The sequence below is a fragment of the Ruditapes philippinarum genome, unplaced genomic scaffold (genome assembly GCF_026571515.1).
Source record: "Ruditapes philippinarum isolate M1 unplaced genomic scaffold, ASM2657151v2 ctg798_1_1_1_1, whole genome shotgun sequence".
Taxonomy (NCBI): Eukaryota; Metazoa; Mollusca; class Bivalvia; order Venerida; family Veneridae; genus Ruditapes; species Ruditapes philippinarum.
In genome coordinates, this window is record NW_026860568.1 from 92,161 (window position 1) to 106,210 (window position 14,050).

The 14,050-nt window shown below is 32.0% G+C and overlaps 2 protein-coding genes across 3 annotated transcripts; both read right to left on the reverse strand.

The window, feature by feature from the left end:
• Positions 1–501: 501 nt before the first annotated feature.
• Positions 502–9,168, reverse strand: LOC132760634 (calmodulin-like). 2 transcript variants are annotated; one of them, XM_060752654.1, is made up of 9 exons: positions 9,011–9,168; positions 8,180–8,327; positions 6,726–6,833; positions 6,086–6,229; positions 4,194–4,775; positions 2,664–2,805; positions 2,079–2,195; positions 1,594–1,749; positions 502–1,019 (listed from the first exon to the last, which is right to left on the reverse strand). In XM_060752654.1, the coding sequence occupies exons 1-5, from the start codon at positions 9,041–9,043 to the stop codon at positions 4,735–4,737; spliced, it is 474 nt and encodes a 157-aa protein (XP_060608637.1). In that variant the 5' UTR covers positions 9,044–9,168; the 3' UTR covers positions 502–1,019; positions 1,594–1,749; positions 2,079–2,195; positions 2,664–2,805; positions 4,194–4,734. The 2 variants fall into 2 exon arrangements, with proteins under 2 accessions (XP_060608637.1, XP_060608636.1); XM_060752653.1 differs by lacking the exons at positions 6,086–6,229; positions 6,726–6,833; positions 8,180–8,327; positions 9,011–9,168 and having other exon boundaries at positions 4,194–4,730.
• Positions 9,169–9,918: 750 nt separating this feature from the next.
• On the reverse strand, positions 9,919–13,959 carry LOC132760645 (troponin C, skeletal muscle-like). Its single transcript, XM_060752669.1, has 5 exons — positions 13,739–13,959; positions 12,142–12,292; positions 11,704–11,817; positions 10,567–10,719; positions 9,919–10,099 (listed from the first exon to the last, which is right to left on the reverse strand). The coding sequence occupies exons 1-5, from the start codon at positions 13,739–13,741 to the stop codon at positions 10,035–10,037; spliced, it is 486 nt and encodes a 161-aa protein (XP_060608652.1). The 5' UTR covers positions 13,742–13,959; the 3' UTR covers positions 9,919–10,034.
• Positions 13,960–14,050: the final 91 nt, after the last annotated feature.

Here is a 14,050-nt window from a genome sequence, read left to right on the forward strand (position 1 = left end):
GTATTCAAGTCGTTCAAAATTAGGATACATCTTCAATTTATTTAAAATTTTAGCGTAAAAGCACAAACAAAGAAAGCCAAATTTAAATTATGATAATTATTATTTACATTTATTGACAAGTTTAACTGATTCCGATGTTTCATAGAAGTGAGTTTGCCATTTTGATGCCGTTTTCCGATGTTTAAGATAATCAAGAACTGAATTTTAATATAAAACATGCTTATTTCTATTATTGCATACACAACTTAGGACATAAGTTGAACATATCATCATTTCTATAAATAATTATGTACACGAAAGCTTGATTATACTTTAAAAATTAAAATCAATGTACTGGAAGACTTATAAGTAGCTTTTTATAACTTAAAGTATCGTGATATTCACATGAAACCGGCAAATATGACCGAATATCATTGTGCTTTTCCTATCCATATTATTTGGAAATGCGAATCGAATAATTTTGGCTTTTACGTGGGGAAAAAACTGTCAGATGAGCTGTAATATTGTCTGATGCGTATGAATTTCTTTATTATATAAAAAATTTAAAAATTACAACAAAGCTTCAAATATCTTTCCGTTTTCGTTTGTATCAAATCGTTTGCGTATTGGTTAAGTACAAAACTACTGACGTATATATTTGAATTTTAAAGCTTTCAAATTTGTATGACATTGCATATTGCACACCAAAAATTATAATTTTTATGTCAACACGTCTAATATCGGTGAAATTATAATGTTTATGTCAACACGTCTAATATCGGTGAAATTATAATGTTTATGTCAACACATCTAATATCGGTGATTCTCCATTTTTTTAAATCTTGACTTCATTATATCAATCGCCACACATGCAGTGAAAGATTCCGATAAAAAGTGTTTGTATATCAATTTAAAACACACGATAAATGTCTTAATAGAAATAGCTGTTGGAAGATCCGTATGCTGCTCCATGCGTTAACATTCAGGGTCCAGTGTATCAACATCTAAGACTTGGTTTGTTATCAGATAGGTTGCAAGTTCTGAAATGGAAAGTAATTGTTGCACACATGGTCAAAGATATATGACATTATAATATTAAATTATTATAATTATTATTATTATTATGACCCATCTTTGAGAACTTGATACAAAAAGTTAATGACGTAAGATATAGGCAATATTATAATACTGCACGTTTGTAACGTCGCTTTTCATTGGATAATCGTGAGGTTTATATAGTTTAATATACACGGCTGTTGTCGATTCATGAAGAAATCTTACGGATTTTTTTTCTATAAAAATGATGCTTGCAGTATTATTAATTCGTTATAAAGATTGTTGACAGGTTATATGGCCGTATATAAACGGCGGTTTGCAATATAACACTCGCCCAACGGCTCATGTTATATTTACAAATAGCCGTTTATATATGACCATATAACCTGTCAACGATCTTTATAACTAATAGTAAACCAGGCATTATGCATGTCCTATGCTATGAGTAAAATAATATGCAGCTTGTCTTCAATGAATAGAATAAAATATGCACGCACACTTACTTTAATTGCCTTTAACATTTTCAAAATAAACTTACATAGATATAAGAAACCTTACCTTTGCAGCTCAATAGCCCGTCCTCATTCTCATCAGCTTCTCCTAAGATTCTATTTAATATTTTCTCAACATATTCTTCATTGAGGTCCACATCAATTCCTCTGACACTATGACTGCTCTTTAGGATATTTTTGAGCTCATCTACGCTGATCTGACCTAGAAATGGAATTTATTACATCAAATCAATATGGTTAAAGCCTTTGTTGTTTTTTTTTCAACATATGTCCCAAACTTCATCGTTGTAACAAGATCATTCCTTACAAATAATAAAAACTATACTAACTTGTCATTTAGCTGTTAACCGTCAAGAGACTGGTTATGATGAAATTGGCATAAAGTGGCATTGTTAAATATTGGGTCCAAAGACTACACATTATTTTTTTCCTTAAAGTAAGGGCGTTAATATCAAGAAATAATAACAAGAAAGAAATACAGACAGATTCATATCATTTACTTAAAAGCATCATGAAAACTTTACACTCTACCATCATCGTCGGTATCAAAGACTTTGAGAGCTTGTTCTAAGTCCTCCACAGTTGGAGTGGCAAATTGATTATAAAGCTCTTCAAACAGTTCAAATGTGATTGTACCCTCAGGGTCTGCTGTAATATGTAAAAATGTTTCTATGGTATACCACTTGTGATACATAAGTATCATATTGAATTTTGAGAACATAGCAATATTTTTTAATAAATGAAAAAGATTGTTGATGACTTTGTGTCGTGGTTTCAAGTTAACTTAGATTTTGTAAAAATATAATATCTAGCATGTCATTTGCCTTTGTCAAATTAGTAATTTAGTAATTACATTCCTAGTCGAATTTATTATATTTAAGTATAGGAATTAAATATTTTTGCATTTTGGGCAATGCCTTATTAAATGGGTTATGTCTTATTCATTTTAATAATCACCTTGATATTTGATTTGAAAAAAACCGTCGAAAGGTCTTAAATAAATGTTGATATTGCAAAGGCTTTCTTAAAAGACTTAATAATTATGTAACTTATATTTCATATCTATACAATTTAACAATAATTGAAATATGTTAAGATAGAAAACAGTTGTATTACTTATGTCATGTTCATTGAAGAAATTGTCTATTTCCACGGCTGGAGGATTTTTGTTTAATTGACAAATAGCCGAGTAAGCTTGCTGCCTTGTTACCCCTTCTCCATCATCACTGAAGATACTAAATTCTTCACGAAGGTCTCCCTAGTAAGACAGGAAAATAGATATGAGCCGTGTCACGACAAAACCAACGTAATGTGTTTGCTACCAGCATGGATCCAGAACTGCCTGCGCATCCGCGGATGCGCAGGCTGGTCTGGATCCATGCTGGTCGCCAACGCACTATGTTGATTTTGTCGTGACACGGCTCATATATGTTTCTAGTTGAAACAAACTTTAACTTCAACTTTTACAAGATGCTTATCTTAAATGAGATACCATACAATTACATATTATAGAATATTTCACTAGTCTTTCTCCCTCTGTCTTCAACAACATCCTGTTATAGTTTAAACTGTTCAATGATGTTCTTCCTATGAACTGATTACATAAATAGGAAATTTATTTAGATCTACATCTATCATTCTGAATTATGAAAATCTTTCAAAAGCAATAACAGTGGAAGAGGACAAAACTTTAACGTCGCGGGTTTTCTTATTTTCCTTCCCATGCTTTATATCTTAAAATGACTTGTTCATCTAGCAATCTGTGGCCGTATCAACTACTGATCTTAAGTAATTTCTTAAGTTTGGACAATTTATTTTTTTCATTTTTTAAAAAAAAATGTAAGTTAGCCAAGATAAATCTTATATCTAAGTAAAAAATAACTTAAGATCAGTTGTGAATACGCCCCTGGACTAATAAGTCATTTATCAGTCAAATGTTTCGTTTTGGATCAAAATGTCTGTGTATATCTTCCGATGGGCGGGTACCCGAGGGACGGATATTTCGATCTGAACCACAGACATATGTAAGATATCTTTTTGACGGTGTTGTATAGCACGCGACTCATCTGGTACCCGCAAGCCAAATAAAATCTCATGAATGGGTTAAACTAACGGAAACGCCAGTCTTCTATGCAAGAATACCTATTTATTTCGATATCTGATACATCGAAAGAGGAAATAGAATTAATGTAGTTTCCATGCCTGTTAAATAAATTGAGATCATTAGAGCTTTACGAATATGTTTTATTTATCATATACCCGGAAAAAGAACAGTCGAGTAAGAACAATTTCTTTAATTTACTTTTAAATTAACATTTATTGTGTTTTACGCTATGTTTGTATAACATTCATGATTACGTCATGAACAACCGTAATTTTTAAGTAACATGTGTATGTATTAAACGATGCTTCACTGATTAAAGCATATTTACTTTAAAGTATACTTCATGTTCTGATCTTATGTTAAAAAAAATACACTTATAATTGACACAAAGTGTGAGATAGAAATTAAAAAGTCATTATTTACTTGACAATTGTATGATAAAAAGGTTCTTGATATATATGAATTGTCATATAACTGAATAGTTCATACTTTTTTATCTTAATTTTATTATAACTTAATCTATCAAAAGAAAAAAGTCTTACCATGTTTGTTAATCAACGGTATTGTTAAATACATAAACTTCACTAAATGAACAATTAAAAGTGAAATAAAATTGTAAATTTGATAGCAATTTGCACAAAGACGTGACATGGTCTTTGATTTTGAAAGAGTATTTTATAGGTGAACAATGGTAACAAGTATACCTTGACAATATATTAATTGTTCAGGGTAACTCTATTTTAAACGACAAAGCATTAAAAACAATCAATAGAACCAAAAATTTAAATAATAATTTAAGCGCTATTTTTGATCATTAAGTCTCTGGAAGACTGAAAGGGTGAAGTTAAAACGCCAAAACCACTCTCCATTAAAATTTTATTCTTAACGAAGTGTATGATCCTGGAAGCATATATTATTAACAATTATCCGACCATTAGTATAATAGTTTGATTGATTCCAAGTTAGTGTGCACGCAGTCTCTGAATCCATTCAAATGTAAAAAAATGTCTTTGTTCTTCAATGTACAACAGAATCTGATATTCGCCTGGATCCCCTTTAAGGTGACACAACATGAGGACATCGTCAGCGTTTGATAAGTCCGTCTTGAATCATCGTAACCAATTCTGTTGGAATAAAAAAGTATTTTAAATCGCCTGTGTTCGTGACAACAGTACGATTGACAGTCAGAAAATGAATGATTGATTGATTAATTGATTGATTAATGATTGATTGATTGAATGATTGATTGATGGATGAATGGATGGATGGATGGATGGATGGATGGATGGATGGTGGTGGTGGTGGTGGTGTTGATGATAATGATGATGATGATGATGATGATGACGATGACGATGATGATGATGATGATGATGATGATGATGATGATGGAAAGTGTGATTTTATCAAAAAATCATGTTATAGTTAAATTTATGTCTCGTCGGCGAAGGGAATATAAGTTCATTATTTATAATTTGACACGGAAACAAATTTATTGTTTGATTTTATTAACCTGTCAATTCCATACTGATTATACGCTTAATGCACAGAATATATTAATATTCGATAAATGTTCGGTAAATTCCGTGAGAGGTTTGCAGTAAGATGTGATTAAACTTATCTAGTTTCGATGAATAAGTTACACTGACCGTTATAGCGCAATAGGGTACGGGTATATTTTATCTGAATGTCCAACGTGTTGCAAGATCGAGACAGAGTATGTCCAGGTTTTTTTCTTATTCATAATTATTTTCAACATTTTTGAAGTTATGGTTGTTCCGTTTTTAATATGTTTTGCACTTTTTTATAAATACTATACTTTTGTATATAACATTGTTATATTATAACTGTTTGTTATAATAGAATTAATTCTGAAAATTCAGTCGGATTAAAATCAATAAATGTAATTTCGGTACCGTAAAATACAATAGAAAATGTGATAATTCAGTGTTTCTTACGTGTTTCATATCCGTGTAGAAAATTTTGCAGGCGCTTGACCATTTAATACAAAATTTCTTAAAAATAAAGAAAAAATAAGTCTAAAAAGAATGTCGAAAGAAGGGATCGAACCTAAGACCTCTCATGCATTAGGTAATCACTTAACCGACTGCGCTATTGCGGATGTTACGAGAACCTGTAAAAGAACCTGTCAAGCTAGTGGGAGTTATCCAAACGTTATTTATATGCTCCATATTAATTCTCGTAAAATAAACGGACACAAACGAAGTGGGACCGAATATTTAAATGAGTGCTATAATGTATTCAAAATTGACAGGTCAATAAAATCAGACTATACTTAAATTATAAAATATGAAATATTTTATAACATTTCAAAAAGCAATGTGATAAAAACATCATTAAAATTTTATCATTTCTAAAATAATTTACAAAAACAAAATGAGCTGATTAATATTTTGTTAATAATTTTCAATGTTACCATCTATTTCTAGTTCATGATTTTTGTTTCTATCTCCAATACTAAGTATTAATGCGACATAACTATCTTCCGTCACTTGACTGGTATTTTCCAATTCACCAGCTGCCTTAAGAATTTCTCGTAACTCGTCGCTGTCTATTTTCCCTGAAAATAAGATATTCAAATATAAAGCTACGTATATTAGTAAATCCTTTCCTAAATCGAGATAAAATATGAAAATGAGAACCGTCAGTAAAATATTCAACACTCGAAGAAAAATCGGATTGGAAAAAAGAATGTTCAATGTAAAGATGGTCGCAAATATGTACCAGTTTAATTAATAAGTATGTAGCACGACTAAAACCTCTTCTGTCGATTGTATATACGAATGCATATAAAATACATGTACATATTCAGGAAATAAACGATAACAATAAGTTCTTCTATTCAATGATTTACATTGTATTTATCTATAAATAAATATGTGCTGGAAATTGAAATATGAATTAGATGAATGAATTGATGAATGAATGAATGATGGTGGGTGGTGGTGGTGATGATGATGATGATGATGATGATGATGATGATGATGATGATGAGGGACAACGTTTATAAAGACTACCAAGAATACATATGGAAGCAAACTTGATTAAATACTTACCATTTTCGTTTGCATCAAAATGTTTAAGTGCATTTCTAATGACATCCCTGGGGTTTCCAAGTTGAATAAATAATTCTTCAAATTCTTCAAAACCTAATGTATCGGTATCTGAAATTAAACAAACATAATATTTGATTTTTTGCAATGAAAGAGCTTAAAATCCCATCTTTTTCATGTACTTTGTTGGAACATAATCATATTCATTTTCGAACCAAATATATTATCTTTTCATACATTGTATATCATTCTCAAAGGTACCTGTTCAGGTTTGTTTGTTTGTTTGATTGGGTTTTACGTCACACCGACCCAGTATAGGTCATTTGGCGACGTTCCAGCTTTACTGGAGTTGGAAGACCTCGGGTGCCCTTCCGTGCATTATTTTCGTGCATTATTTTAGGCACGAACAGGCACCTGAGTAGTACCACCGACGTTCCGTAGGCTAGCTAAATAGCTTCCTCACATGAAAGAATCCAAAGCGCCTGTCGGAATTCGAACCCACAGCGGTGAGGGACAAGTGGTTTAAAGTCAACGACCTTAACCACTCGGCCACGGTTCAGGTTTGTATTCCAAGCCATATGTTTAGAAATTTCTAGAGTATCATGTATTTTTTCTTTTGTTAATGCCCATTATGCCTAAGAAAAGCCTTTATTTTATATTTTTCAAAAACTTTATATTTTTCGTATACTTTTATAACTTCCAAAATGTTACTCATTGGCCAATTTTTTTCATCTGCTGTTTTTAACTGTTTGTACAATTATGGTGATGGAAGTCAAAATACTACATTTTACTACATACTTTTATAACACATTATTTTACATTTATTGCTACTTTATTCAGGTTATAAGCATCTAACTTGCTCTAAAATCATTATTTTAATGTTAAAAAAATTATTCATGTACCCTTTTTAAAGAAGTAAAAATGTATTCATTTCTGTGGCATAATGTCTATTTGAGCAGTGTCACGACAAAACCAACATAATGGATTTGCGACCAGCATGGATCCAGACAGTCCGCGCAGTCTGATCAGGATCCATGCTGTTCGCTTACAGACCCTATAACAAGTAAAGAGACTGAAAGCGAACAGCATGGATTACCGATCAGACTGCGCGAATGCGCATGCTGGTCTGGATCCATGCTGGTCGCAAACCCATTATGTTGGTTTTGTCGTGACACGGCTCATTTAATCCGTATAAGGCTGCTGGCGGAAACTGATCCAACCAACGATACCACCAGTGCAGATCATGAACAATCGGCACATCATGGTCTGTATAGTTCGAAATTCAGTAAGTACATACATAATGCATTTCAAAATTGTACCTCCTAAAATGATGAATGGTTTTGTCAAGATTGACAGATGGACAAAAGTATATTTAAGAAATTTGGCTTGGCGAGTATTAACATTTACACTAACTAAGATATTAAAAAAAGTCAGACAAAAAGCAGATAAGTTCTTACCTGATTTGCCTTTTTTCTTCCAAAACATATTTATATCACGCTCGATTGGATTTTGTCCTGCTTCAAATAGTGCATTTAAAGTCTTGCTCTTGGTCAAACAGTTTGATTGTTTGTCCTTCCACTCGTCAAATGCTTCTCTTATTGTGCTCTAGAAAAAAAACACAGAGTTAGTGAAATACGGCTAAACTTTAAAGCATTTTGATTTTGTATCAAAAAATAAAATGTTAAGAATTATTTCAATAAACTTTGATCTTCATCTGACATCTTCAACCAAATTGGTGTCTTACTCAGCAAAACAGGTAGTAACAGCCAAAGCATTGTTTGTGAAATACAGTTTAATTTGTGCACGTTAATAACCGTTGTAACAAGAGCTCGGATTGTATGCCTATAGAATCTCTTTTGAATTGGAAACCGAGCCTGGAATATGTTTAATCTTGTCGTTTTGTGCGTTCTTTATGAATTCCGTTTTTCTCTATTTTTTTCTCCTTCTTTTATAAGCAATACTTTCATAGACGCACTCCTAATGTTTCAAAATGCTGTATCATGTTTTTTTTACCATTTCTAGGTTGTTAACTCGTGGAGATTACGATGCAAATTGCAAACTTTAGATCTTATCTATGTAAAAAAGTTAAGCTCTGTTGAACTGTCTTACTGTATGAAATTGATCGCTTCTTTATTTCTCTATGTAATTGTCTTGTTAGTATTTTTCCCACTAACCACCTTCTTCTTTATAAAGAATGTGAAACCACTGAGTATTTTATTATTCTATTTATTTACATACGCACTGTTGAAAATATAAACTCTGTTGTAAAAGAAAAAAATAAAACTTACCGGTGCTCTTATTCCTTTCAACGTTTTTTCCATATTTAGTATTAGAAATCTTCATGAAATATTTTAAGTAATGAAGAACTAAGACAAAATACGCACATGTACTTATCTTTAGTAAATCATTTTGAAAATGTACTTTCCTACGCTGTATAAATACACAAACAATAAGCTATGGTTTGTAAGGAAGAAGTATTAAACCAGTTCTTAAATAAACAATGAAATATCGTTTAAAATCAATTGAGTTAAAAATTTGTATTGTCTTCGAACAATTTGCTATCATATCTATAATCTTCATTTTTGTATTTGACCGAGTATTGATATTTTGTGACAATAAAGTAAGTAGTAAATATTTTTGTTTGGATTTAAAGTCACGTCGACATTGTAGCCTAACTGTTTGAAAAGTCCTTAGCTACCCCGCTGTGCATTATTTCAAAGACACAAGTTAAATAATGTCTAAAAGGGATCTACACTGAAAGTGTTTAAGTTATTAAAAACGATATTATTTGAATTGAGTATATTATATTTACGTTTTTATTTCATTTACTTTAGATTTTGTAAGTGAACAGTATTATAATATCAGTACGTTTTGTATCAGAATGTTGGACACGGGTATAAACATTGCATTTATTTAATTATCCGACATCTTCAATTTACATGAGAATAGAAACCAACAAGCAAAGCAGCGAACAAAAGAAGAGAAAATTCTAATTTCAAACAGCCGGATAACAAAAAAAAAACATTCCACAACCCATGGTTCATGTATTTATTTTATTGACGCGATGTGAAAGTACTGTTGGTTATGCATTACAATATTGTAAAATCAAAACACAAATTGATGTTTCAACGCAATGTCAATTTGAAAATGTATCTACATTGTCTATAATTATTGTTAGAAATAGTCAACATAAAAAAAGTTTGTAAAACTATCAGGTTCAGTCCGCCATCACATTTGGCTAAGTAAAAGTTCGATACAATAACATATATGCAATTTTGATAAAGCATCTTGTAGTTTTGTTTGTATTTGGTTCTATTCTTGATCTTCTGAAGGTTCTACTCGAAACGTTTTGTTTTCGATCAAGAAGGTTGCCAGCTCTGAAAAAAAATTCAATATTAAAAATGAAATTTTCTGCATAATGTATATAAAATTATTTATATGTTGTAGGTGTAAGAGTTCAAAACAATAAGTTTCCAAAATAAAAGGTGACAAGTGTTCAAAGAAAATCTGTAAGTGTCTAAAGAAAAGAGGGAACTGTTTAAAGAGAAGCAGTAAGTGTTCAAAGGGAAGTAACAAAATGCTGTCGAATATTCAGTCTTTACCAAATGTAGTAAGTTACTCATGTTAGGCCGTTTTGGTTTTATCTATGTTAGTATTTACGCAACAAGAAAATCAAGTGATTAAATGATGTTTAATCCTGTCATTTTTAACATATTCTAGCCAGTGTGTAGTAGTCCTGGGACTAATTTCCAGACTCCAAATAACAAAAGGTCCACATTACAGAACATTCAATGAGGCAAGAAAATTAAAAAAAGTAAATCCAATCCAACGAAATAAAACTCACCAGTGCAACTTATATAACCGTCGTTGTCTCCAAAACTGTCTACAGCGTTAAATATTGCGTCGATAGTTTCATCATCCAGATCTCCTGTGATATCGGACGATACATCATCCCTTCGCAATAAGATTTCCCTCAGTTCTTCTTTATCAATAGTTCCTGAAATAAGACATAACGTTTCACTAGAGTAGAACTACAAGTTGAGATCAGTAACATAGAATTATATATAATTAGTCATGAAAGAAAATAATACAATTTCAGACTTGACACGCTCTGGAGGAAGATAAGTCGGACATACATTAGAAGTTATTTAGAAATATTGATTACTTCGTCACATCTCTAAATTTCATTTCACTTTCATTTACTCGTGTGAATTGACTCGTATACTAGATGGTGTGCTTACATCGACTGAGTATTCAATTTTACATTATTAAACATGCATATTGATACATAAAACTAGTTTCACTCTACCAAGACAGGGATGTAGAACATAACGCCAAGAACACCAGAGTAAGGCTGGTAATATTAATTTTAAAAAATGAAAGGCCAATAAAGTTGTGCGCATATATGACCTGATCAGCCAGGGGAGAGATATATAGCTGCCGAACGTTTACATAATGTCGTACAATCTTTCAAACATGTTTATGCTGAACAATTACTGTCTTTGATTAAAAATCTAATTTATCAAAATAAATTTGCAATTTTGAACAAGCTATGTACTTGTACCGGCCAATAATAACATGCCGTATTTTAAGTTTTATATATAAAAACTGCCTACGCTTTTATACATTGATTTAAAGAGAAGAAAGCATGCATTGCCAGACAAAATCACGAGAGCACGCTCCGGTGTTGCCCTTCAGGCTCGGGCTTTGAATATGTCCTCGTGCTTATGCAGGTATTAATGCACGAAAACAGCTGCATCATTCCTCTATGTTTATTACTATTTCACATAGAATGCGAATTAATGATCTAGTTTATAGTCACAATATTCACTTCTCTTTTTAATGCAATTTGTTCTACAAAATATGGTAAGCTAGTTCAGATATTAAGTATGATAATAGGGTTACGATAAAAAGATTTAAGATTGTTAATATATGAACGTTTCAGTTATAGAAAAATGCAAAGAAAGACATGTAAATTCACCATCTTCATTTCTGTCGAAAACTTTTAATGCTTCTGCTAAATCTTCCACTGTTGGATCTGCTATTGAATCATACAGACGTTTGAACTGCTCAAATGTTATCGTTCCGCCAGGACCTGTAATTGAGAGGTTCCTCAATTTTCATACCTCTATATGTTTTGTATAGGTATATATCTATGTAATAAACTCTTTTTAACTCAATTTTTATCAAAAATATTGCCAAAGGTTCAAGACTGCAGCTGAATCTGTTGCGTAGCAACGTACAGAGAAAATATTTACGTCCTAAGACGTTCTTCTACAACATGGCTTCAGGTCTCATTAGAACATTTTTAAATAATTTTCGCTGATATCCTAATTATAAAACAATTGGTTCCCTTCTAATTACATCGTTTGAAATGAAATTACTTAGATTTCTTAGATGAACAATTATCAAAACTAACCTAGTCCCTCGTTCTCAAAGAAAACAACGACTTCAGTTGGAAGCGGATTTTTCTCACATGTGCACAGAACATTATTTGCTTGCTTGGCCGTCAGTTCGTCTCCACCATTCTCATCATTAAAATGTTCCTGTAGCTCCTCTTCTGTCAATCCCTGTGTGGAAAAATAATTCAGTTATATCCCAGGGCTTGGGCGACTGACTTTAAGAATGTGTTTAAAGCTGAATTAATTTACGCCGTTCAAACCGTGCATTTCATTACTAGTACGCATTGCTTTCCAGTGAGGTCTCTTCTCGGTAATTGCACTATTTTCAGTATTATTGATATTTATGACCTACGAGATAGCGGTAAAAATCTGATCTTTTTTTTCATTCCCATAGATGCAAGTTTAAATGCTCCATTTAAAACAGCGCAATCAGTAACGGGTTTTAAACAAGAGCTGTCCGTAAGACAGCGCGCTCGACTTTTTTATTGCTTGCCAATAAAAAAAGTTTTTGCAGTAAAAGGCAATACAAGAATCTCTGTATTTTTAAAGTGAACAATGGCCATGAGCATTAAGATATTTAGTGAAGAATTATTTTACTGAATTGTGTGATACCCTTGAACACTGCAGCCATAATTCAAATAAAATCTTTGACAGAATTACCTTCTCCTGGACATGTTTGGGAATCATGATTGTAAACAAGTATTCCAACTTTCAAATTAATATCTCAAACAGTTCAGTCAAAAAGTGGACTGGTACTAAAAACTTAACCAAGATTGTAAGTCGATAAAAGGCCTTAATTTTTAAAACAAATCCTTGACAGAGTTACCTTCTCTTGCGTACAGATGGGGGTAATGATGTGAAATAGCATTAAAAGTTTCAAAGCAATATCTCAAAGGGTTAAGGCAATAAGTGGATTTTTACCCATATTCAATGTATTTTCTAAGTCAAAAAGGGGCATAATTCTGTCAAAAACCTTGACAGAGTTATGTCCTCTTGTCTGTTGATGAAGGTCGTGATGGTAAACAAGTATGGTCAGTTTCAAAGCAATACCTCCAATGGTTTTGAAATAAAGTGAGGTGGTACAAAAAACTTAACCAAGCTCAATACACTTTCTAAGTCAAAAAGGGCCATAATTCTGTCAAAAAACCTTGACAGAGTTATGTACTCTTGTCTGTAGATGGAGGTTATGATGGTGAACAAGTATGGTAAGTTTCAAAGCCATACTTGTAATACTTCTGAAATAAAGTGGGGTGGTACGAAAAACTTAACCAAGGTGTGACGCCAACGCCAACGCCGACGCCGACGCCGACGCCGACGCCGACGCCGGGGCGAGTAGGATAGCTCCCCTTTTCATAGAAAAGTCGAGCTAAAAACTTTCTTCCCCACCGTTTTGCACTAAATTATTTGAAATGTAAAATATATGTCGTTTCATAGTTTGATCTTTTTAAATTCTTTAAAATTAAACAGATATTTCTACGAATATAGTTAGCATAGAAAAGATACTCGTATTTGATAAGAGATATTAAAATTATTCCTGTCACAATTAAAATACTTCCTGAATTAAGAAAACGTTTATTAAAACAATGAATCGTATATTAAAAATGTAAGAAATACCATGGTGTCAAATTCCAAAATCCCACAAATGGAGCACAGTTTTTCGTATCGAACAGTATACAGATATGATGTTTAATATTTAGACAGGTTTCTCTGTACGTTGTTAAGGTCTTTAGGGTATACAGTTAAATAACACGCACTTAAAATGCGATAGAATCATCAGAGCGAATTTATAAACTCCTTCATTCATTACACTCAATATCACTGAATGGCATGAATACTGAAATTTAAAGAAAGATATAAAACGAGATTTACATCATTTCATTTAGACCTATAAGTCCTACATACAAGCAAAGTTTAAATCACGTATTT

Coding starts and splice junctions, on each gene's coding strand:
- LOC132760645 (XM_060752669.1), bottom strand. Junction 11,818..12,141: donor CTTTGAGAACGAGGGACTAG/GTTAGTTTTGAT, acceptor TCTCAATTACAG/GTCCTGGCGGAACGATAACA. Junction 10,720..11,703: donor TTTCGACAGAAATGAAGATG/GTGAATTTACAT, acceptor GTCTTATTTCAG/GAACTATTGATAAAGAAGAA.
- LOC132760634 (XM_060752653.1), bottom strand. Junction 2,196..2,663: donor CTTCAATGAACATGACATAA/GTAATACAACTG, acceptor TACATATTACAG/CAGACCCTGAGGGTACAATC. Junction 1,020..1,593: donor CGGGCTATTGAGCTGCAAAG/GTAAGGTTTCTT, acceptor TTTCCATTTCAG/AACTTGCAACCTATCTGATA.